We start from the raw sequence: 20,240 nt of genomic DNA, 5'->3' as shown, positions 1-20,240 counted from the left end.
TGTGTCCCGGTTATGCTTTGCTGTCCCCTCTTTCTGTGAATTTTAGACCACATTAGCCAGTTTCGGCTGAGATGTGGCAAAGCAGCTCAGAAATAATTACACTTCACCAGTTTTCAGAAAACACAGGAAAAAGGAAAAAAAAAGTTATGAGAATATCCTGGTGATCTCATCAGTTCTCATACCTCTGGGCACACAGAATCTGTACAGTAATGAGGACTTTAAAAGGTCCAGCCAGAGGATTTTTAGGAAACCAAGTTTCAATAGATATGAAGCCAGCTATTTTTAAGATCCTGCCCCTCCCCCCTTACATTTTACGGCATTTTGAATGAGAAACACTTACAAGGAAAAAAAAAAAAACGTGATAAATTTAAACATGGTTTCAACCGCGCTTTTATTTTTTGGGTGGTTTTAATTCGTCTGTTTCTTTTGTACTGTCTGGGAAATTTCAAATATTTAAGATATTTTTCTTTTTATGTTACAGAATGTCTTTCATATTCTGTAGTAATTGTCAAATTACTACAGTAATGCTAGCTACTTCTGTTTTAATTTAATCACTTTACAAAATTATGAATATCTATTGGTCATTTTTAATTAATCCCTTTTCTGAAGCATATGTTTTCAACTAATATGAAGACCAAAGCATACATTGTTTTTAGTGAACATAAAATAAGGTCATTCAGGTTATAAAATTAACAAATTGTGGGGTAAAACCACTAAACATATTTATTGTTTAGTCTCAAACATAACAGGAGTAATGAGAGTTGTTCTAAGACTCATAAATGTGTTTTATATTCTTTTACACAGATTGACTTGGAGAGCATATTTTCACTTAACCCTGATCTTGCACCTGATGAAGATATTGAACCTGGTCCAGAGACACCACCACCACCTACTCCAGCAGCCAAAGTAAACAAAATCATGAAGGTCGGTAATACCTGTGCAATATGTTCGTATTAAACTTGCAGTACTCCTATACATGTTGTTATGCTTGAATTTTTAAATCTAGCTTTTGTGTCTGTGGAGCTACTTGATAACTGTGTTCCTTTTTTTTCCTATGGTGAATAGGGGTTTATAAAAATTTTCTAAGAACAGGTTTGGCAGAGAGGGAGTTGGGGACTTACTTATATTTATATAACTAAATATATCTCAAGGAAAAAGATGGAAAAGGTTTTAGAGGTTGTTTTGAAACAGTATGTATACTTCAAGCAGTCTTCACCCTAAGCTCTTCAGGGAAGGATTTGACAGCAATCACCTCTCTGTATTGCTGATGTTGTGTTATTTTTATTTATTGGAAAGAAGCAGAGGTGGGGCTGCAGTTTATGTTTTCAATAATAAGGTGATCAAATAACAGAGATTTCTTTCTTTATAGAGTCGACGAACCATAGCACCTATTAAGAATGACACTTCTGCCAGAGATAACAGAGGTAAATGTTATCTGTTTCCATTTCAATGAAGTAAAAAATATGGGAACATTTTAATCTCCTGCTCATCTAACATTCCTTAATATTTCTGCATTTCTATTTCAGTATATATGCATGGGACATGTAAAAGACATGGTACATCATTCCTAGAATTACTCCTATGTATATTTAGGAATGCATGCCATATGAATAGTATTTATATGCAAGTTTAAGCAATACAGCATTAGGAAAGTTGAGCTGAATGAACTGAAGGTGCAAAAATTTGAAGTTAATTAATTATGCTATATGAAATCATGTGTGGACTTTTCCAAGTTAAAGCATCCTCAGTTTGCTTCAGCTTAACTGAGTGTTTCAAAATGCATTAAGTAGTGCACTTAAAATTCTTACGCTTTCAATTTTTTAGCTTTGTTTTCTAACAGTCTTTGTGTAAACATTCATTCAAAGAGTACTTAAACCCTACAGGCTATTTCTCTCTCTACGCTTAATAGCAAAAAATATACAAAAGTGCTGAAATATCAGGAGGATAGGTGAAAAGTGTGTATTGGATGAATACAGATGCAATGCATCTAATAACATGAGAAATAGTTACTGCTTATTGTTTTCATTTTCTTTCCTGCATTAAAGTTAACTTGTACTAATGATTGTGATGATTCTTCTTCCAAACTTTAATCTACCATCATTAATTCAGACTAGATTCCATTCCATCTGTTTAAACTTGAAAAACAAGTAGGCTTGCATATCTTTGCAAGTGTTCAGACTCTTCTGGTAGATGACTGGGATCGCTTTCTCCCTTCTGCCATTTGCCTCTGGGGGTATTAAATCAGAAATCTCATGAGGAGGGGATAATTTTTTTCAAACTAACATGGTTTAAATTTGAGACATCTTATTGATGGGCTCTCCTCACATCCATACACGTTGCCATTTGTAGCAAATGATGAGTAAATGATGACGCCCAGAACGAGCCGTTCCATAATCTTTCCCTGGAAAGATGATGGAATGGCTCGTTCTGGGTGTCATCTCAAAGCATATGGAGGAAAAGAAAGCTATCAGAAGTAGTCAACACGGATTCACCAAGGGGAAATCATGTCTGACTAACCTGATAGCCTTCTACGATGGCATGACTGGATGGATAGATGAGGGGAGGGCGGTGGATGTTGTCTACCTTGACTTCAGCAAGACTTTTGACACAGTCTCCCACAGCATCCTCATAGGTAAGCTTAGGAAGTATGGGTTAGATGAATGGACAGTGAGGTGGATTGAAAACTGGCTGAAAGACAGAGCTCAGAGGGTTGTTATTAGTGGCCCAGAATCTAGTTGGAGGTCCGTAACAAGTGGTGTTCCCCAGGGGTCAGTATTGGGTCTAGTCCTCTTCAATATATTCATCTATGACCTGGATGAAGGGATGGAATGTACCCTCAGCAAGTTTGCTGATGACACAAAACTGGGAGGGGTGGCTGACACACCAGAAGGCTGTGCTGCCATACAGCAAGAGTTGGGCAGAGAGGAACCTGATGAAATTCAACAAGGGCAAGTGTAGGGTGCTGCACCTAGGGAGGAATAACCCCATGCACCAGTACAGGTTGGGGGCTGACCTGCTGGAGAACACCTCTGAGGAGAAAGACCTGGGAGTCCTGGTGGACAACAGGCTGACCATGAGGCAGCAATGTGCCCTTGTGGCCAAGGCAGCCAATGGCATCCTGGGGTGCATCAGGAAGAGTGTGACCAGCAGGTCGAGGGAGCTTATTCTCCCCCTCTACTCTGCTCTGGCGAGGCCCCATCTGGAGTACTGTGTCCAGTTCTGGGCTCCCCAGTTCGAGAAGGACAGGGAACTACTGGAGAGGGTACAGCAGAGGGCTACAAAGATGATTAGGGGACTAGAACATCTCTCTTCTGAGGAAAGGCTGAGGGACTTGGGTCTGTTTAGCCTGGAGAAGAGAAGGCTGAGGGGGGAATCTGATCAATGCTTATCAATATCTAAAGGGCAGGTGTCAAGAGGATGGGGCCAGTCTTTTTTCAGTGGTGCCCAGGGACAGGAGAAGAGGAAATGGGCACAAACTTGAACATAAGAAGTTCCATCTAAACATGAGGGGGAACTTCTTTACTTTGAGGGCGGCAGAGCCCTGGAACAGGCTGCCCAGGGAGGTGGTAGAGTCTCCGTCTCCGGAGACATTCAAAACCCGCACGGACACATTCCTGTGCAACCTGCTCTAGGTGGACCTGCTTTGGCAGGGGGTTGGACTAGATGATCTCCAGAATTCCCTTCCAACCCCATACCATTCTGTGATTCTGTGATGTTTGGTATGGAATAACCCTGTGTCGTGGTTTAGGCCGAATTGGCCAATCCAAATGACAGATGGCCCTTCCCCCCAAAAAATGAGAGGAGAGAAAGAGATAAAGAGATTTAGAAGTTTAGAAGGAACTAAACTACTTTAATGAAGTATTAATATTAAAATAAAAAAAGGAATAATGAAATAGATACAATATATACAAAACCGTATCAAGCTCCCGGGATTATGTCACTGGCAGGCACTGGGGAAGTCCCAGGCTGGACTCAGTGATGGATGGGAACTGGGTTCCAGCTCTGGAGTCAGGAACACACGGATCGGGATCAAAGGCAGATGAACAGAGTCCTCTTCGGATGTGGGCCATTGAAGAAAGAGAGCTGACCTTTTGATCCCTCAGCTTTTATACTGAGCATGGGGGGGCAGATGAGATGGAATACCCCTATTGGTCAGGTTTGGGTCACTTGTCTTGTCCGCTTCTCCCCACAGGTGGAACCTCTGTAGATTTTTTCCATTTCCGACCCTCCAATTGGGCAAATAACAAAATTAGCTGACCTTGGTTGTTATAGCAATAAGTATAAGCAAGACCCTCTGTGCATACTGTTCCTTGGCATGAAGTACAAACATTGGTCTTATCACCCTGAGAACGAGCAGTTTTCTCCACAATATGCTGTTAATTTCAGACAGTTAGAAGAGGCCTAGCTAAGATGTAAAATTACTGAACAGAAAGTTGGTTCTGTTTTACCTCAAAGCAGGACACCCTGTAGCTTGTATATTAATAGGTCCTGTGCATCTTACTATTCACAGTTGGCCTAAATATTTGTCCTTTTTGGCCTTCTAACTACACTTTTCTCAGTACATTGTCTTGTTTAGTGTAGGTAATTTGTGCTATAAACTAGATCTCCTATCATATTTAAAATGATCTGGGGATTTGTCTTGTCTATCCCATTTGATACCTGTTTCCATAGTTGTATCCATGTTGCAAAGTGTGCTGGCCTTCATTTAGAATTGGAATGTCACCTCTAAGCTACTAATCAAAGTTGTTACCTTCACTTTCGTACTCTTCTGGCAGACCTTGTTAGGAACATATACAGGAAACTGGCCAGCTGAAGCATATCTGCTTTGAAGAACTCTTTGAAAAACAACTTAAAACATTCAGCTCTACCAAAAAGACTTGCATGCATGCCACTCCCACTACATTCACTGGGAACAGACATCGCTCTGCTTCTTTAGAAACTAGCATCCTTATCACATATCGAATCAATAAGTTTAGGTAGACTTCTTGAAACCAGAAGCAGTTTAGAGAGGAGATGTTGCTTTATTCGAGGTCGGGTGCTAGGTGGAAATCACAGAATCACAGAATCTCCTTGGTTGGAAGGGACCTTTGAGATCATCGACAGATCTAGCACACCTTATGGGGACATTCACCCATTATTTATACACAAAAGATTCTCATAATTCCGCCTACCTAATACATAACTCCACCTAGGCTTACATATTCATTAGGATGACCGAATAGCCCTTTTGCACATGCATACTAAATTTTGCAGCGTCGGCAAAACACTTCTGCGCAGGCATGAGTTCCTCGGTAGTTGTTTGGGTAAGGATACCCTTCCTCACATTATCCTTTCAAGGTACTGAGTCATCTCAGGACAGTAAAAGTTTACTGTGTTTGCCAGCTTCTTGAGGATGATAAGGTTGTCCTTTGAAGTAGCCACAGCTCTGTCCTAATTGGTATAGGAGTACATACTTTGACATATGAGAGAACCTTGAGGTGATTAACTACTTCTTGCTATCCCATCCTTATCACTATCAGCTCGGTGGCCAACTATTTTCTCACACAGTAAGAAGCTCCATAATTAACTATTTTCTCACACAGTAAGAAGGTTAGTAGGAAGCAAGCAACATTTTAGTTAGCATATGGTTATAAACAAAGCAGAGGCCTATATTTGGTAACAAACAATTGAGCTAGCAGATAGGGGCAGGGAGCAGAATGAAGCCCCCATAATCCAAAGGGAGGTGGTGAGGGACCTGCTCCAACACCTAGACATACACAAGTCTATGGGGCCAGATGGGATCCACCTGAGGGTACTGAGGGAGCTGACGCAAGTGCTCACTGAGCCACTTTCCATCATTTACCAGCAGTCCTGGCAAACTGGGGAGGTCCCAGCTGACTGGAGGCTAGCAAATGTGATTCCCATCCACAAGAAGGGTCGGTAGGATGATCCAGAAAACTACAGGCCTGTCAGTCTGACCTCGGTGCCTGGGAAGGTCATGGAACAGATCATCCTGAGTGCCATTATGCAGCACATGAAGGACACCCAGGTGATCAGGCCCAGTTCATGAGGGGCAGGTCCTGCTTGACAACCTGATCTCCTTCTATGACAAAGTGACCCGCTTGGTGGATGAGGGAAAGGCTGTGGATGTTGTTTACCTGGACTTTAGTAAGGCCTTTGACATGGTTTCCCACGGCGTTCTCCTGGAGAAACTGGCTGCCCGTGGCTTGGATGGGAGTACTCTCCGCTGAATTAAAAACTGTCTGGAGGGCCAGGCCCAGAGAGTGGTGGTGAATGGAGTTAAATCCAGTTGGCAGCCAGTCACGAGTGGTGTCCCGCAGGGCTTGGTATTGGGGCTGGTTCTCTTTAACATCTTTATCAATGATCTGGACAAGAGGATCGAGTGCACCCTCAGTAAGTTTGCAGACAACACCAAGTTGGGTGGGAGCGTCGACCTGCCTGAGGGTAGAAAGGCTTTGCAGAGGGATCTGGACAGGATGGATTGATGGGCTGAGGCCAATGGGATGAGGTTCAATAAGGCCAAGTGCCGGGTCCTGCACTTGGGTCACAACAGCCCCATGCAGCGCTACAGTCTTGGGGAAGAGTGGCTGGAGAGCTGCCTGGCAGAAAAGGACCTGGGGGTGTTGGTCAACTGTTGGCTGAACATGAGCCAGCAGTGTGCCCAGGTGGCCAAGAAGGCCAACAGCATCCCGGCCTGTATCAGGAACAGTGTGGTGAGTAGGACTTGGGAGGTGATTGTCCTGCTGTACTCGGCACTGTTGAGGCCCCACCTCGAGTACTGTGTCCAGTTTTGGGCCCCTTACCACAAAAAAGACATTGAGGTGCTGGAGCGGGTCCAGAGAAGGGCAACGAAGCTGGTGAGGGGTCTGGAGAACAAGTCATATGAGGAGAGGCTGAGGGAGCTGGGGTTGTTCAGCCTAGAGAAAAGGAGGCTGAAGGGAGACCTTATTGCTCTCTACAACTACCTGAAAAGGAGGTTGTAGGGAGGTGGGGGTCAATCCCTTCTCCCAAGTCACAGGCAATAGGACAAGAGGAAATGGCCTCAGGTTGCACCAGGGGAGGTTCAGATCGGATATTAGGAAAAATTTTTACACTGAAAGGGTTATCAAGCATTGGAATGGGCTGCCCAGGGAAGTGGTTGAGGCACCATCCCTGGATGTTTTCAAAAGACGGGTTGACATAGAGCTTAGAGACATAGTTTAGTAATGTGGGGTTTTTGGTTTTTTTTATCAGTTAGGTTGATAGTTGGACTAGATGATCTTAAAGGTCCCTTCCAACATAGGCGATTCTATGATTGAGCTGCACTTTGCTGCCTTTCATTTGTATCCCTCTACTCGTCCACAGATTGTAGGTTCAGTGGGGTGGGACCATTTTGTAATACCTAGAGAATGTGAAACATTGGGTCCTTTTTTCTTACTGGGGTTTTGGGCAGAATTATAATATAAATAAAATTTCAACACTTTAAACTTCAAAACGGCTTATCTCCAAGTACATTCTATGCACATAATAAGTTCTACTAATTCTGTAGCGGAGTATTTAAAAATATGCATGTGCAGCATTGATACTTAATCATTGTTTTGTGTTGGTGTGTAACACTAGGATAAAAAAAGCTGCATACCGAATGTCTTTATTAATAGGCTTTCTACATGGTATGGCTCCCCCTCGCCTCTAATAAATTGTTGTGTCTTGAAAGGGGCCTTGTTTTATGTTGTTAGAATAAAGTATTTCAGAATGGGATAGAAATGTTACTCTTCTGTACCTAGATGAGCTTTGTGCTTTTCTTTTGCAGTGGTTGGTTCTGCACGCGTACGGCCTACTCAGCTTCCTGAACAGTCTTCCTCCTCACAACAGAATGGTAGTGTTTCAGATATATCTCCAGTTCAAGCTGCAAAAAAGGAATTTGGACCCCCTTGTATGTAAACTGCGTATCAAGGATTCATTCATTCTGGGCATTACATGTACATTCTCTTGGACTGAGTTGTTGTCCATAAATGACAAATGGTCTATATGTGTAGTTGCCTGTAGGCTTCCTCAAGAAGCTTTTTTAGAGTGCTGTGGCTAAACAAATGTTCACTTTTGTCATAGTTGTTTTAGTATTTGGAATTTGTTTTTCCTTTATCTTTTTTTAACCATGATGTTGTTGTTTTGTTTTTTTTTTAATTTACCTGGGCTTTCTTTTAATTCAAACCAAGAGATCACATGTATCCAAATATCATCACATGGATATCGTGATGATATCACATGTATCCAAATATCATCACACATCCAAATATTTTTTGAGGGTCATTGTCCTTATATTTTCGGTTGTGTAGTTATTCTCCTGTTCCCATGATTTTTTCTAATTCATTTATTCTATAAATTTTAGAAATTAAATTCCCATAATTATTCTGTACTGATACTGATTTGCTTGAAAGGATAATTGATATAAATAAATGCATTCTAATTATTCATAAAATAGTAGAATTGAAATGTTATAGTGTAAATACTAAATTCATGCAACAAAATATTTTTAAATTCTGTCATTTTCTTTAAGCACGTAGAAAATCTAATTGTGTAAAAGAGGTTGAAAAATTGCAAGAGAAACGTGAAAAGAGAAGGTTACAGCAGCAGGAACTTAGAGAAAAAAGAGCTCAGGTTAGTATTTTTAGCTCAGATGAAAAATATATTTCAGGAAGAGAAGATGTTTCCAAAATTATTGTGCTTTTTTCAGTCTTCAATATTTTTTATGATCTGTAATAGTCTTGAAATTAAATGTTTTCATCCTGTATACAATTTTGATAAATATTTTGGTGCATGGTTGCATTGCTCTGATAACTATTTCTTTAGAGAGTTTTCCTCCTCTTTTTCTTCCTACAGAAATAATTGCTTACAATTGCTTATCTTTCTGTGTGTTATTTAAAAATCAAGTACTGATGATAGCTATTTCTTAGGCAAAATATATCGATGAAAATAATAAAATCTTTGGCTTTTAGATAGGGCTGTTATTCTACAGGAGGTATCACAACATTATGATAAATTGTTCTTTATGATCTTTTATGTTTCATAGGAGATCTACTTGAGGCTCAAGTTTGAACAGTGATTCTTTTTTTTCCTTTACACCTGTCTATGCATTTATAATTTAACTTTGCATCATGCAAACAGCTTGGCAGCAAGTTGTTAGAAACTTGTGTGAAAGAAATGAAGTTGTTAATCCTTTGAGAAAATCTCTTAATATTAAATGAGTTCCTGTCACAGTAGTGTAAAAGCTTTAGTTTTCGATTCTCAGAGAAGCAAGGAGGGGGGTCAGCAGAACTGCCACCATGGACTTCCAGAGGGCAGACTTTGGTCTTTTCAGGAACCTGCTTGACAGAGTCCCTTGGGAGGCAGTTCTGAAGGGCAAAGGTGTCCAGGAAGGCTGGACATTTTTCAAGAAGGAAGCCTTAAAGGTGCAGGAGCAGGCTGTCCCCATGCGCTGAAAAATGAGCCGTCAGGGAAAAAGACCGACCTGGCTCAACAGAGATATGGTCACAACTCAGAAAAAAAAGGAGAGTTTATGGCCTTTGAAAGAAGGGGCAGGCCGCTCAGGAAGGCTACAACGATGTTGTGAGGCTATGTAGGGAGAAAATTAGAAGGGCCACAGCCCAACTAGAACTCAGCCTGGCTTTGGATGTTAAGAACAATAAAAAGAGTTTCTATAAATATATCAGTAACAAAAGGAGGGCTAAAGAGAATCTCCATCCTTTTTCAGATGAAGGCGGTAACATAGTGACAAAGGCTGAGGAAAAGGCTGAGGTACTTAATGCCTTCTTTGCCTCAGTCTTTAGTAGTAGAATCGGTTGTTCCCTGAGTACCCAGCCCCCTGAGCTGGAAGACAGGGATGGGGAGCAGAATGAAGCCCCCATAATCCAAAGGGAGGTGGTGAGGGACCTGCTCCAACACCTAGACATACACAAGTCTATGAGGCCGGATGGGATCCACCTGAGGGTACTGAGGGAGCTGACGCAAGTGCTCACTGAGCCACTTTCCATCATTTACCAGCAGTCCTGGCAAACTGGGGAGGTCCCAGCTGACTGGAGGCTAGCAAATGTGATTCCCATCCACAAGAAGGGTCGGTAGGATGATCCAGAAAACTACAGGCCTGTCAGTCTGACCTCGGTGCCTGGGAAGGTCATGGAACAGATCATCCTGAGTGCCATTTTGCAGCACATGAAGGACACCCAGGTGATTAGGCCCAGTAAGCATGGGTTTATGAAAGGCAGATCCTACTTGACAAACCTGATCTCCTTTTATGACAAGGTGACCCGCTTGGTGGATGAGGGAAAGGCTGTGGATGTTGTTTACCTGGACTTTAGTAAGGCCTTTGACATGGTTTCCCACGGCATTCTCCTGGAGAAACTGGCTGCACATGGGTTGGATGGGAGTACTCTTTGCTGGGTTAAAAATTGGCTGGAAGGCTGGGCCCAGGGAGTGGTGGTGAATGGAGTTAAATCCAGTTGGAGGCTTGTCACGAGTGGTGTTCCCCAGGGCTTGGTACGAGGCCGGTGGTATGAGGTTCAACAAGGCCAAGTGCTGGGTTCTGCACTTGGGTCAAAACAACCCCATGCAGCGCTACAAGCTTGGGGAAGAGTGGCTGGAAAGCTGCCTGGCAGAAAAGGATGTGAGGGTGTTGGTCGACTGTTGGCTGAACATGAGCCAGCAGTGTGCCCAGGTGGCCAAGAAGGCCAACAGCATCCCGGCCTGTATCAGGAACAGTGTGGTGAGTAGGACTCGGGAGGTGATCGTCCCCCTGTACTCGGCACTGTTGAGGCCCCACCTCGAGTACTGTGTCCAGTTTGGGGCCTCTTACCACAAAAAAGACATTGAGGTGCTGGAGCGGGTCCAGAGAAGGGCAACGAAGCTGGTGAGGGGTCTGGAGAACAAGTCATATGAGGAGAGGCTGAGGGAGCTGGGGTTGTTCAGCCTAGAGAAAAGGAGGCTGAGGGGAGACCTTATTGCTCTCTACAACTACCTGAAAAGGAGGTTGTAGGGAGGTGGGGGTCAATCCCTTCTCCCAAGTCACAGGCAATAGGACAAGAGGAAATGGCCTCAGGTTGCACCAGGGGAGGTTCAGATCGGATATTAGGAAAAATTTTTACACTGAAAGGGTTATCAAGCATTGGAATGGGCTGCCCAGGGAAGTGGTTGAGGTACCATCCCTGGAGGTATTTAAAAGACAGGTAGACACAGTGCTTAGAGATGTGGTTTAGTGATGTTTTTTGTCAGTGTTAGGTTGACGGTTGGACTCAATGATCTGAAAGGTCCCTTCCAACCTAGGCAAGTCTATGATTCTATGAAATGCAGCAATAGTTATCTAAGCACTGGCTTCTGGTGGGCAAGACCTTTAAACAGGGTTTGAAGAATATTAGGCAAATACCTTTTCCATAATAAGCAATACCCCTTTCTGAATGTTTCAGCAGGAATACATTTTGTATGGACTTATTGTAAGTAGTTTTTATTTCACTGTAGTCAGGGTGAATAACTTAAAGGTACAGTCAACTTCTGATTACCAGGGCACAGTTTTGTCTGAGGTGTGGATCAGCTGTCACATGTGTGTAGATATGAGCTGGCTCCACTTGAGCTTATTAACCCCAATGCAGTGCTTTCTGAAAGTGTCTATGCTATTTCCACAGCCAGATGTGATCTAGAAGGAATTTTAGCTCATTTGTGGAAAGCCATGCAAAGCATAATAACGTCTGAGCACCAGAGCTGGCTGTGCATGGTATCAGCAGCATGTCCTGAAATGGGGTAAAATCTGACAGTCACAGGGAGAAGTGACAGGAAGGATATTTGAGCAATTCTGCAGAGAAACAACTCAGTTCACAGTAGGTTCAGTAGCTCAGGCTTCACAAAGTTTAGAGGGGTTCTGTGCATGGCCTCTTACATGTCCATTCACCCTGATACTGATGGTTCCAGGTTTAGGGACAGGAGGTCTTGGGAGCCTGGATGTAGCCTATTGTGTATCATCGGGATTGCCTCTGCTTTTTGGGGGGTTCTAGAAGTGTTAGAAGAGTTTCCAATGCATGCAAGTAACTAGGATTTAACTCAGGACCGGCAAGTAGGATCAACCTCCTTTAACCAACTCGGATCCAGCAGGGTTGTCTTTAGAGCAGCTGGGACACCTACACTGTCCTCTGCAGTGTATTTTGTACCTGTATAATAGAGTGTATCCATTTGTCTGTTGGACATATTTATCTCGGATTAAGAAGTGTTGACTGTATATGCTATCTGTTGTGCAATTGTTCAGCTGTGTTTCTTTAATGTGACGATTCTGGCAAAAGGCAGGAGTCATTTCTTTATTAAGACTTTTAGTGAGTCCTCAATTAAAAAGTATTTTCTATTACATGCTAATCAAAAATATTAAATAGAAGGCATATAATTGTTTTGCTTTACGATCAGTAAATTAGCTATATCAGAACGGAAAATGGCATTAAACTTGCAGTCAAGATATGTATGGCAATTTGGAGAAAAATTAACATTTCAGTTAATATGTATTTTTTTTACAAGTAAATTTAGAAGATATTGAAATTTGTTCATTTCAGGAAAAAAAAAGTATATTAGAAATTCTGTTGCTTACTTTCCTAGGATGTTGATGCTACAAACCCAAATTATGAAATTATGTGTATGATCAGAGATTTCAGGGGAAGTTTGGATTATAGACCACTGACAACTGCAGATCCTGTAAGTACCCCAGTGATGTGGAAATTTTTTATCCTTCTGAATTTTTCTCTGTTTCCAATTTTCTAAATGTATGAATATACTTCTGTCTGTAAACATAAAAAATAAGTTAATATATAATACTACTTTTTTATAACATGGGGTTATTTTTTTGGTCATTTTTTAATGTCATTTAAATATCTTTTGACTATAAAATAATACCAATGTACTAAGTAGTCAGTCAGCCTCTATATTGTAGATTTTCCTGGGATGCTAAGAGATGTGCAAACAAAACCATTAAGCTTCTCTAAAAAACCCTGTTGAGTATAAAGATTAATATTTGATCTTTGAAGGTGATGAGGGCTTTTGATTTGAAGAGAAGACAGAGGAGCAGAATCCTTAAATGCTGAAGGTTATCAGATCTCTGTGGAAATCATGGAATCATAGAATGGTTTGGGTTGGAAGGGACCTTAAAGATTATCTAGTTCCAACCCCCCTGCCATGGGCAGGGACACCTCCCACTAGACCAGGTTGCTCAAAGCCCCATCCAGCCTGGTCTTGAACACCTCCAGGGAAGGGGAATCCACAACTTCTCTGGGCAACCTCTTCCAGTGTCTTACCACCCTCACAGTAAAGAATTTCTTTCTAGTATCTAATCTAAATCTCTCCTCTTTCAGTTTAAAACCATTACCACTCATCACTACACTTCCTGATAACGAGTCCCTCCCCATCTTTTCTGTAGGCCCCCTTTCAGGTATTGGAAGGCTGCTATAAGGTCTCCCTGGAGCCTTTTCTCCAGGCTGAACAACCCCAACTCTCTCAGCCTGTCTTCATAGGAGAGGTGCTCCATCCCCCTGATTGATGATCCTTGTGGCCCTCCTCTGGACCCGCTCAAGCAGGTCCATGTCCTTCTTATGCTGGGGGCCCCAGAGCTGGATGCAGTACTCTCAGTCGGGTCTCACCAGAGCAGAGTAGATGGGCAGAATCACCTCCCTCAACCTGCTGGCCACACTTCTTTTGATGGCTTTCTGGACTGCGAGTGCACATTGCCGGCTTGTATTCAGTTTTTCAGCCACCAATACCCCCAAGTATTTCTCCACAGGACTGCTCTCAACCACCTATCGCCCAGCCTGTATCCCCATGTATGGGATTGCACTGACCCAGGTGCATGAATTTGCACTTGGCCTGGTTGAACTTCATGAGGTTCACATGGGCCCACCTCTCTAGCCTGTCCAGGTCCCTCTGGATGGTATTCTTTCCCTCTAGAGTATCAGCCACACCACTCAGCTTGGTATCATCCGCAAACTTGCCAAGGGTGCCCTCAATCCCACTGTCCATGTCCCCAACAAAGATGTTAAATAATACTGGTCCCAATATGGATCCCTGAGGGATACCACTCGTCACTAGTCTCCACCTGGAAATCGAGTTGTTGACTGCAACTCTTTGAGTGCGACCATCCAGCCAGTTCTTTATCCACCTGTGGTCCACCCGTCAAATCTATGTCTCTCCATTTTAGAGACAAGGATGTTGTGCGGGACAGCATCAAATGCTTTGCACGAGTCTAGGTAGATAACGTCAGTTGTTCTTCCCTTATCTATCAGTGCTGTAACCCTGTCATAGAAGGCCACGAAGTTTGTCAGGCACGGTTTGCCCTTAGTGAAGCCATGTTGGCTGTGACCAGTCACCTCCTTATTTTCCATGTGCCTTAGCAGAGATTCCAGGAGGATCTGCTCCATGATCTTGCCGGGCACAGAGGTGAGACTGGCCTGTAGTTCCCCAGGTCTTTCTTTTTTCCCTTTTTAAAAATGGGGGTTTTGTTTCCCCTTTTCCAGTCAGTGGAAACTTCACCAGTCTGCCACAACTTCTCAAATATGATGGATAGTGGCTTGGCAACTTCATCTGCCAGCTCCCTCAAGACCCTTGGATGCATCTCATCAGGTTCCATGGACATGTTGATTACCTCAGCCTTCTCCATGTCGTTTGTAACCAGGTCTCCTGTTTTGCTCATTGTGGGCGGATACAGTTTCTTTCATCTTCCTTTGTTGTCCTATGTGCCTGAAGAAACCCTTTTTTAATATCTCTAACCTAGTTCAGCTCCAGCTGTGCCTTGGCTTTCCTGATCCCCTCCCTACATTCCTGGACCATATCCCTATAATCTCCCCAGGATGTGTATCCCCGCCTCCACTGCCTATGCGTTTTGGTTTTGTGTTTTAGTTTGGCTAAAAGGTCTTGACTCGGCCAAGCTGGCCTCCTGCCTCCCCTCCTCGACTTCTTGCACATCGTGATTGAGAGCTCTTGCGCCCTAAGAAAAATGACTTTTACGTATCTTTCACCTCTCATTCACACTTTTATCTCTGAGGGCAGTTTCCCAAGGGATCCCACACACTAGTGCCCTAAACAGCTGAAAGTTTGCCTTTCTGAGGTTTAGGATCCTGACTCTACTTTTTACCTGTCCTGTACCCCTCAAGATTGAGAATTCTACCATGGCATCATCAAAGAGATTGTGATAGTTTCTGTCAATAGTGTTACACAGCTGGATTTGCTTGCAGTGTTTCAAGATGTACCTGATACTCTGCAGGATCAGATCACTGTCTGCAGGGAGTTTTATTAATGTATGGTTCTCCCTTTTGGGTTCTTGGTTATTGTACAGACACAAGGGGCATTTACACGTTCAGATGACTCACTGTCTTGGAAATTTGTCTTTGTTTAAATGATTGGTTAATTAAGTCAAGAGTAGAAGTAAAATATCATAGAACTGGAATTGGGGTATAGTTCACTGAAAGATTGTTTCCTTTGTAGATTGATGAGCACAGGATATGTGTTTGTGTACGAAAACGACCACTCAATAAAAAAGGTATGGCCATTGAACATTTTGCAGAATTTTTTCTCTGAAAAGCTGCTTCTGATAGTAATATTATTTGTATTAAAGAGATCTAGAAATACTGATCAAAGGTGAAACTGTTATACTAGACAATATGTGTGAGGGGACCCAGAAAATTCATAAACTTATCATAACCTGGATAAAGACAGGTAGAAAACTAGTTTAACTGTCACCATTTTATGGACTGGGAGCTGAGGCACAGAGAGACTGTAATTTTTTCCCAAGGTCATCTAGGATGCATTTACTTGGTCTGGGAATTATTTCTACTGTAATTTCTTCAGTATTCTTACATTGTGTTAGGATCACCATTCTTTTAAACTATCCTTTAAATGATTTCCTGATCAGTGAGCTACCCAATGAAAACTTTTCTACACTTTTTAAAAATACATGTATATTTATACTTTCAAATGGTCTTGAATCAGACATCAAAGGGAACACTTCAGGTGCCTGAATGTTGGTGTCTTCTGACATGTAAGGTGCCCAAGGGTGTCCAAGACATCCTCACAGGGCTCTAGTGGATTACAGACAAACTGGAGACTTGTATCTCCTGGAGTTGCTGCTCAGGGCTGGGCAGGATACCCTAGGGCATATGAAATGGCACTAAACAAGTATTTTTAGGTGCTGGAATCACTCCCTAGTGACTTCTTTTTATGTACGATTAGTATTACAACTTTTTTTCTTACTGCCTGCTGATCAGACTGGAGTCTGTATTCAAAAAAAAAAACTGTTTAGGTTTTCAACTCCAGTTAAATCCCAGTCTTTCTATGAAATTCTTTACTTTCAGCGGGAAATTAAGAACCACAAATGCTGGATTGCAGCCTGTCTGAATCCAGCACTGAAGTAAGCTGACTTTCATTTTGAAAGATGTTTCTTTCCTTCTCTTTTTGTTATATTTTGTTTAGCTAAAGGACTCAAAGAACATCGCTTTGACTCTGAAACAACATGGGATGCATTTATTATTTTTGTACTGTCAGAACTACACGTTGAGGATTATCTGGAGCATATACAGAGGAAAATGGGAGAAGTGTATGGGAAAGGGAAAGGGAAAACATATGTTGATGTCAGTATATAGTTAGTTTTCTTTTGTCTTATTTTTTCCCTCCACGTTGCTACTTCCCCTACCTTTTTTTTTCTTGATTTTTGCTTTTACTGTTTTCTTATTCCCTGTATTTTTTCTTTTACTGATCTGAAAGGAATGCATAATCTCAAAAATTGGTTGATTGGAACTATTTTGCACACCTATGTAATAAGGGCATTCAATATACAAGTCTGGTAGCAGTTCAATTTCTGTTTTAGCATTGGAGGTTATCTTTAATAAAATATAACTTAGAAATGTGATACATTTGGGGGGAATGTTACCTTCTACCTGCACTGAAGGTGGACAAAGTGAAATTACAGTAAATGACAGCAAGTTGTCATGAGGCATGAGTTGGGATTCAGAAGTGGGATTTGATTCTGTGCAAGTTGCATATCTTGGGTATTAGTGGTTTGGAGTGATTAAAAATAGTTCTGAGGTGTTGGTAGGAAGATGAGTGTCGAAGTAAAAATGAGGTTGGCGCAAAAGTTATTTTGCAATTTTAAGAATAAGCTATAATAAAAAGGTATTAATGAAATAATCTACGCTGGGGAGGAACCATAGAGATAATCTAGTACCCACATAATACAGTCTTCTGAGAACATGCACTTCAATTTTGAAAGTTCATAAGAAACAGTATTTCTCATGCCACATTTTAAAATTATATAAAATTATATAAAGTATAAAGGAATCAAAGATATAAGTTTGTAATACCCTGAAGAGAAAAAATGTAAATAGCTTTTCCTTTATTATTGCAATAACATGTCAAAAATATTACTTTCCCTTTTCATGTTCTGTATTTTGAAATTCTGTAAGATGTTCAAATAATTTAATAGAAATCAAGTGTACAAATCAATTTCTGTCAGTCTCGCAAACACAGAATTATCACTAAAGTCTTCAGGTGTTCTCAGTTCTGTGGATTGACTTTGCAGGAACCAGGTCTTCAGATTGACATTTTAAGATTTTATTTCCATGGCATATATTTATAATTGAGAAATTATATATATAATTGTATGGTGGGTTTCAGAGACACTTCAAATTTTCATCAGCAAGGAATACAGAATGTCATAACAAATAGCTGGGAGCAGGTAAATGTCTTACTCCAAACAATCCTTCAAGAAAAAACAGCTTTTGACTGCTTTAACTAAAAAGCTTTTGCTGCAAAGAATTGACCTTTATATATATCTTTTCACCACTATTCCTTATTTCTTCTCTGTGATTACTGCAGAATAACTGCATTTCATTTTATTGCAGTGCAGTTGAAAAATTCATTATATAGTGATTTGAATGCATATTTCTGTTGGTGTGTAATGTCATACAATGGTAACCATTGTATTGTTTGATCAGTATGTTAACTGATGAAAAGATTTCTATCTGTTTGTATAAAGCCACATCAAATTCTTGAACTGCATGCCTTAAGAAATTTTACATAGAAATGGAAGTAGGACACATTAGTGATCCTGACTGTACACAGAAATGATCTTTATTTTTGTGCATTTCATGAATCGCTGGGTTCTCTGTTTTGCCAAGTCATATCTCATACAACAATTAGCAATAAATTGTAGTGCTATGTAGTAATTATAACCTGGGAACTCACTATTAAAATTGCATCTAGATGGCTTTTGTTCATTCTCAGTGATAGGAAGCATCATTAGCATTTTCAGCTTTTTCTGCTTACAAGATAATTTTTAGAAAGGATTTTACTTTAGAGAAATTCTATATTAAAGATGTATACTTTAGATTCCAGGAGGAATACACAAATGAAAATGTCTGTGTAGAATGAAAATATTTTTTTTCTTTTTGAAAGCTGTGAACATATGACTATAACTTTAAGGATTTAGGGAACATAAGAAGACAAAATTTTAAAATGAAGTTATAATGATAGGGCTATCATTAATGAGCTTAGTTTTTCTAATCAACTTTGTGCAACTTCACTTTCTAGAACTTGGCAGGATAGGATGACTAGACTTCCAAAATGAAATCTCTTACTTAGCAGATTACTATATAAGTATCAGAAGCCCAAGTCCATTGCAGTGTTGTTACTTGGAGGAGCTGTGTTATCTGAGATGTTATAATAGTGTAAACAATGAAAAAATGTAAAAAATAGTTATGTGTTGCTACTTAAATATATATTTAATTTTTTTTATAGAAACTTTAATGAAAGACCTTGATGTAATAACAATTCCTAGTAAAGATGTTGTGATGGTACATGAACCAAAACAAAAGGTGGATTTAACAAAGTACCTAGAAAACCAAACTTTTCGTTTTGATTATGCCTTTGATGATATGGCTCCTAATGAAATGGTTTACAGGTATGTGTATATGCTCTTTTTTTGTGAATCTTTTTTCTCGTGTATTTCCCATGTCAACAACTGTGGGCTTACCTTGGTCATGGACTTGAATTCTGTTCTCTGTGTTATCAGATATCTATATTGCTACCTCCATTCTTTTGCCTGTTTACTTTTGTTTTAGCTCTGTTTATCCTGAATTTTTCATCTGCAATATCTCCACTTCTGTTAAGCTCAGTCCTGCTCTCCTCCAAGCCATGCCTTTCCAGGCTCTAGTTTGTATTGCCTCCTCAGGAGGCAAACAAATCAGGAGAGGGTGGGGAAAGAGTAGAAAGAGGTGGCGGGGGAAGTTATATTTGCTCTCTTGCTGAGATACCCGAGCGAGTTTGGCTGTTGGAAGTAATCTAGCTGATGTAACATGGATTTACATAGAGATAATTTAGCTTGCTCAAAATGCTGAATCTTTCCGATTTAAAAAACAACAGCAACAAGGACACATGCCCTCAGCCCCAAGGTATTTGGATCTCCATTTTCTCCTTTATTCTTCTGTTTCACTTCCACAGTTGGAACAGAATAATGCACACAGTGCTTTTAAAAACTTGTTTAGAAGTAGCTGTTTACCTTGAACAAGTCGCTAAATGGATTAGATACAGTAGCAGGCAAGGTTAGACACCATGACAGGTCATAATTTTGGTACGCAGTCTAAATATTGTGAAGATTTTTGCAAGGAATATTGATATTAGAAAGGAATTTGATGAAGATAATTTTCCTTATGCTTAGAAAGTACTTCCCATAGCCTTAAAGAGTAGTGACAGAGAAATAGCTTAATTCTTGTTTTTAATCCAAGAACTAGGAAGTGAAAGTTGGCATCGTATCCTGATTGATGTTAGATGCTAACATCCTCTCAGTGGATAAGAGAAAATTCATAGTAAAAGAATTATTAAAAAGCTTTGAAAATGAAAACTTATGTCTTATGCTTCATATAAGTAAGAGGAGAAGGGTAGCAAAAGTAAAATCTTTTTAGTCTGTTAGCTTACACTAATGAAAGACTTCTAAACAGCAAAGATGTGCCCTTGGGAATTTTTGTCTGTAATGATTGTCTGCTGGTAACATCTTTTCTTTCTTGATACTGAAAAGCTGTGGGAGAGTGATCTAGCTCGTGAGATGTGCCTCTTGCAATAGTTTTCCTCCTTAACAACCAGTTTTTGTAATCTCCCTCCTTCCTGTTATTTGTATTTGTGAGCATAGTGTTTAAATGTGAGGGCTGGTTTTGACATACAGTGTTATGGTTTTGGGCTGAGTTTCTTCTGGACAATTTTTATTA

The 20,240-nt window shown here is 40.8% G+C and overlaps 1 protein-coding gene across 3 annotated transcripts in view; it reads left to right on the top strand.

Annotated features, from left to right (window-relative positions):
- Positions 1-20,240, top strand: part of LOC141476736 (kinesin-like protein KIF2A) — a 115,103-nt gene that overhangs the window by 60,614 nt on the left and 34,249 nt on the right. For 2 of the 3 annotated variants that reach the window (XM_074165542.1, XM_074165541.1), the window contains exons 3-9: positions 805-924; positions 1,370-1,424; positions 7,790-7,912; positions 8,534-8,634; positions 12,601-12,696; positions 15,472-15,526; positions 18,778-18,940. In XM_074165542.1, coding sequence (XP_074021643.1) covers positions 805-924; positions 1,370-1,424; positions 7,790-7,912; positions 8,534-8,634; positions 12,601-12,696; positions 15,472-15,526; positions 18,778-18,940 — 713 coding nt within the window. The remainder of the gene's footprint in view (positions 1-804; positions 925-1,369; positions 1,425-7,789; positions 7,913-8,533; positions 8,635-12,600; positions 12,697-15,471; positions 15,527-18,777; positions 18,941-20,240) is intronic. The other variant, XM_074165543.1, reaches the window with a different exon arrangement.

The sequence above is a fragment of the Numenius arquata genome, chromosome W (assembly GCF_964106895.1).
Source record: "Numenius arquata chromosome W, bNumArq3.hap1.1, whole genome shotgun sequence".
NCBI classification, from domain to species: domain Eukaryota; kingdom Metazoa; phylum Chordata; class Aves; order Charadriiformes; family Scolopacidae; genus Numenius; species Numenius arquata.
The sequence above is the reverse complement of the archived record's forward strand: the minus strand, read 5'-3'. Positions and strand labels throughout refer to the sequence as shown.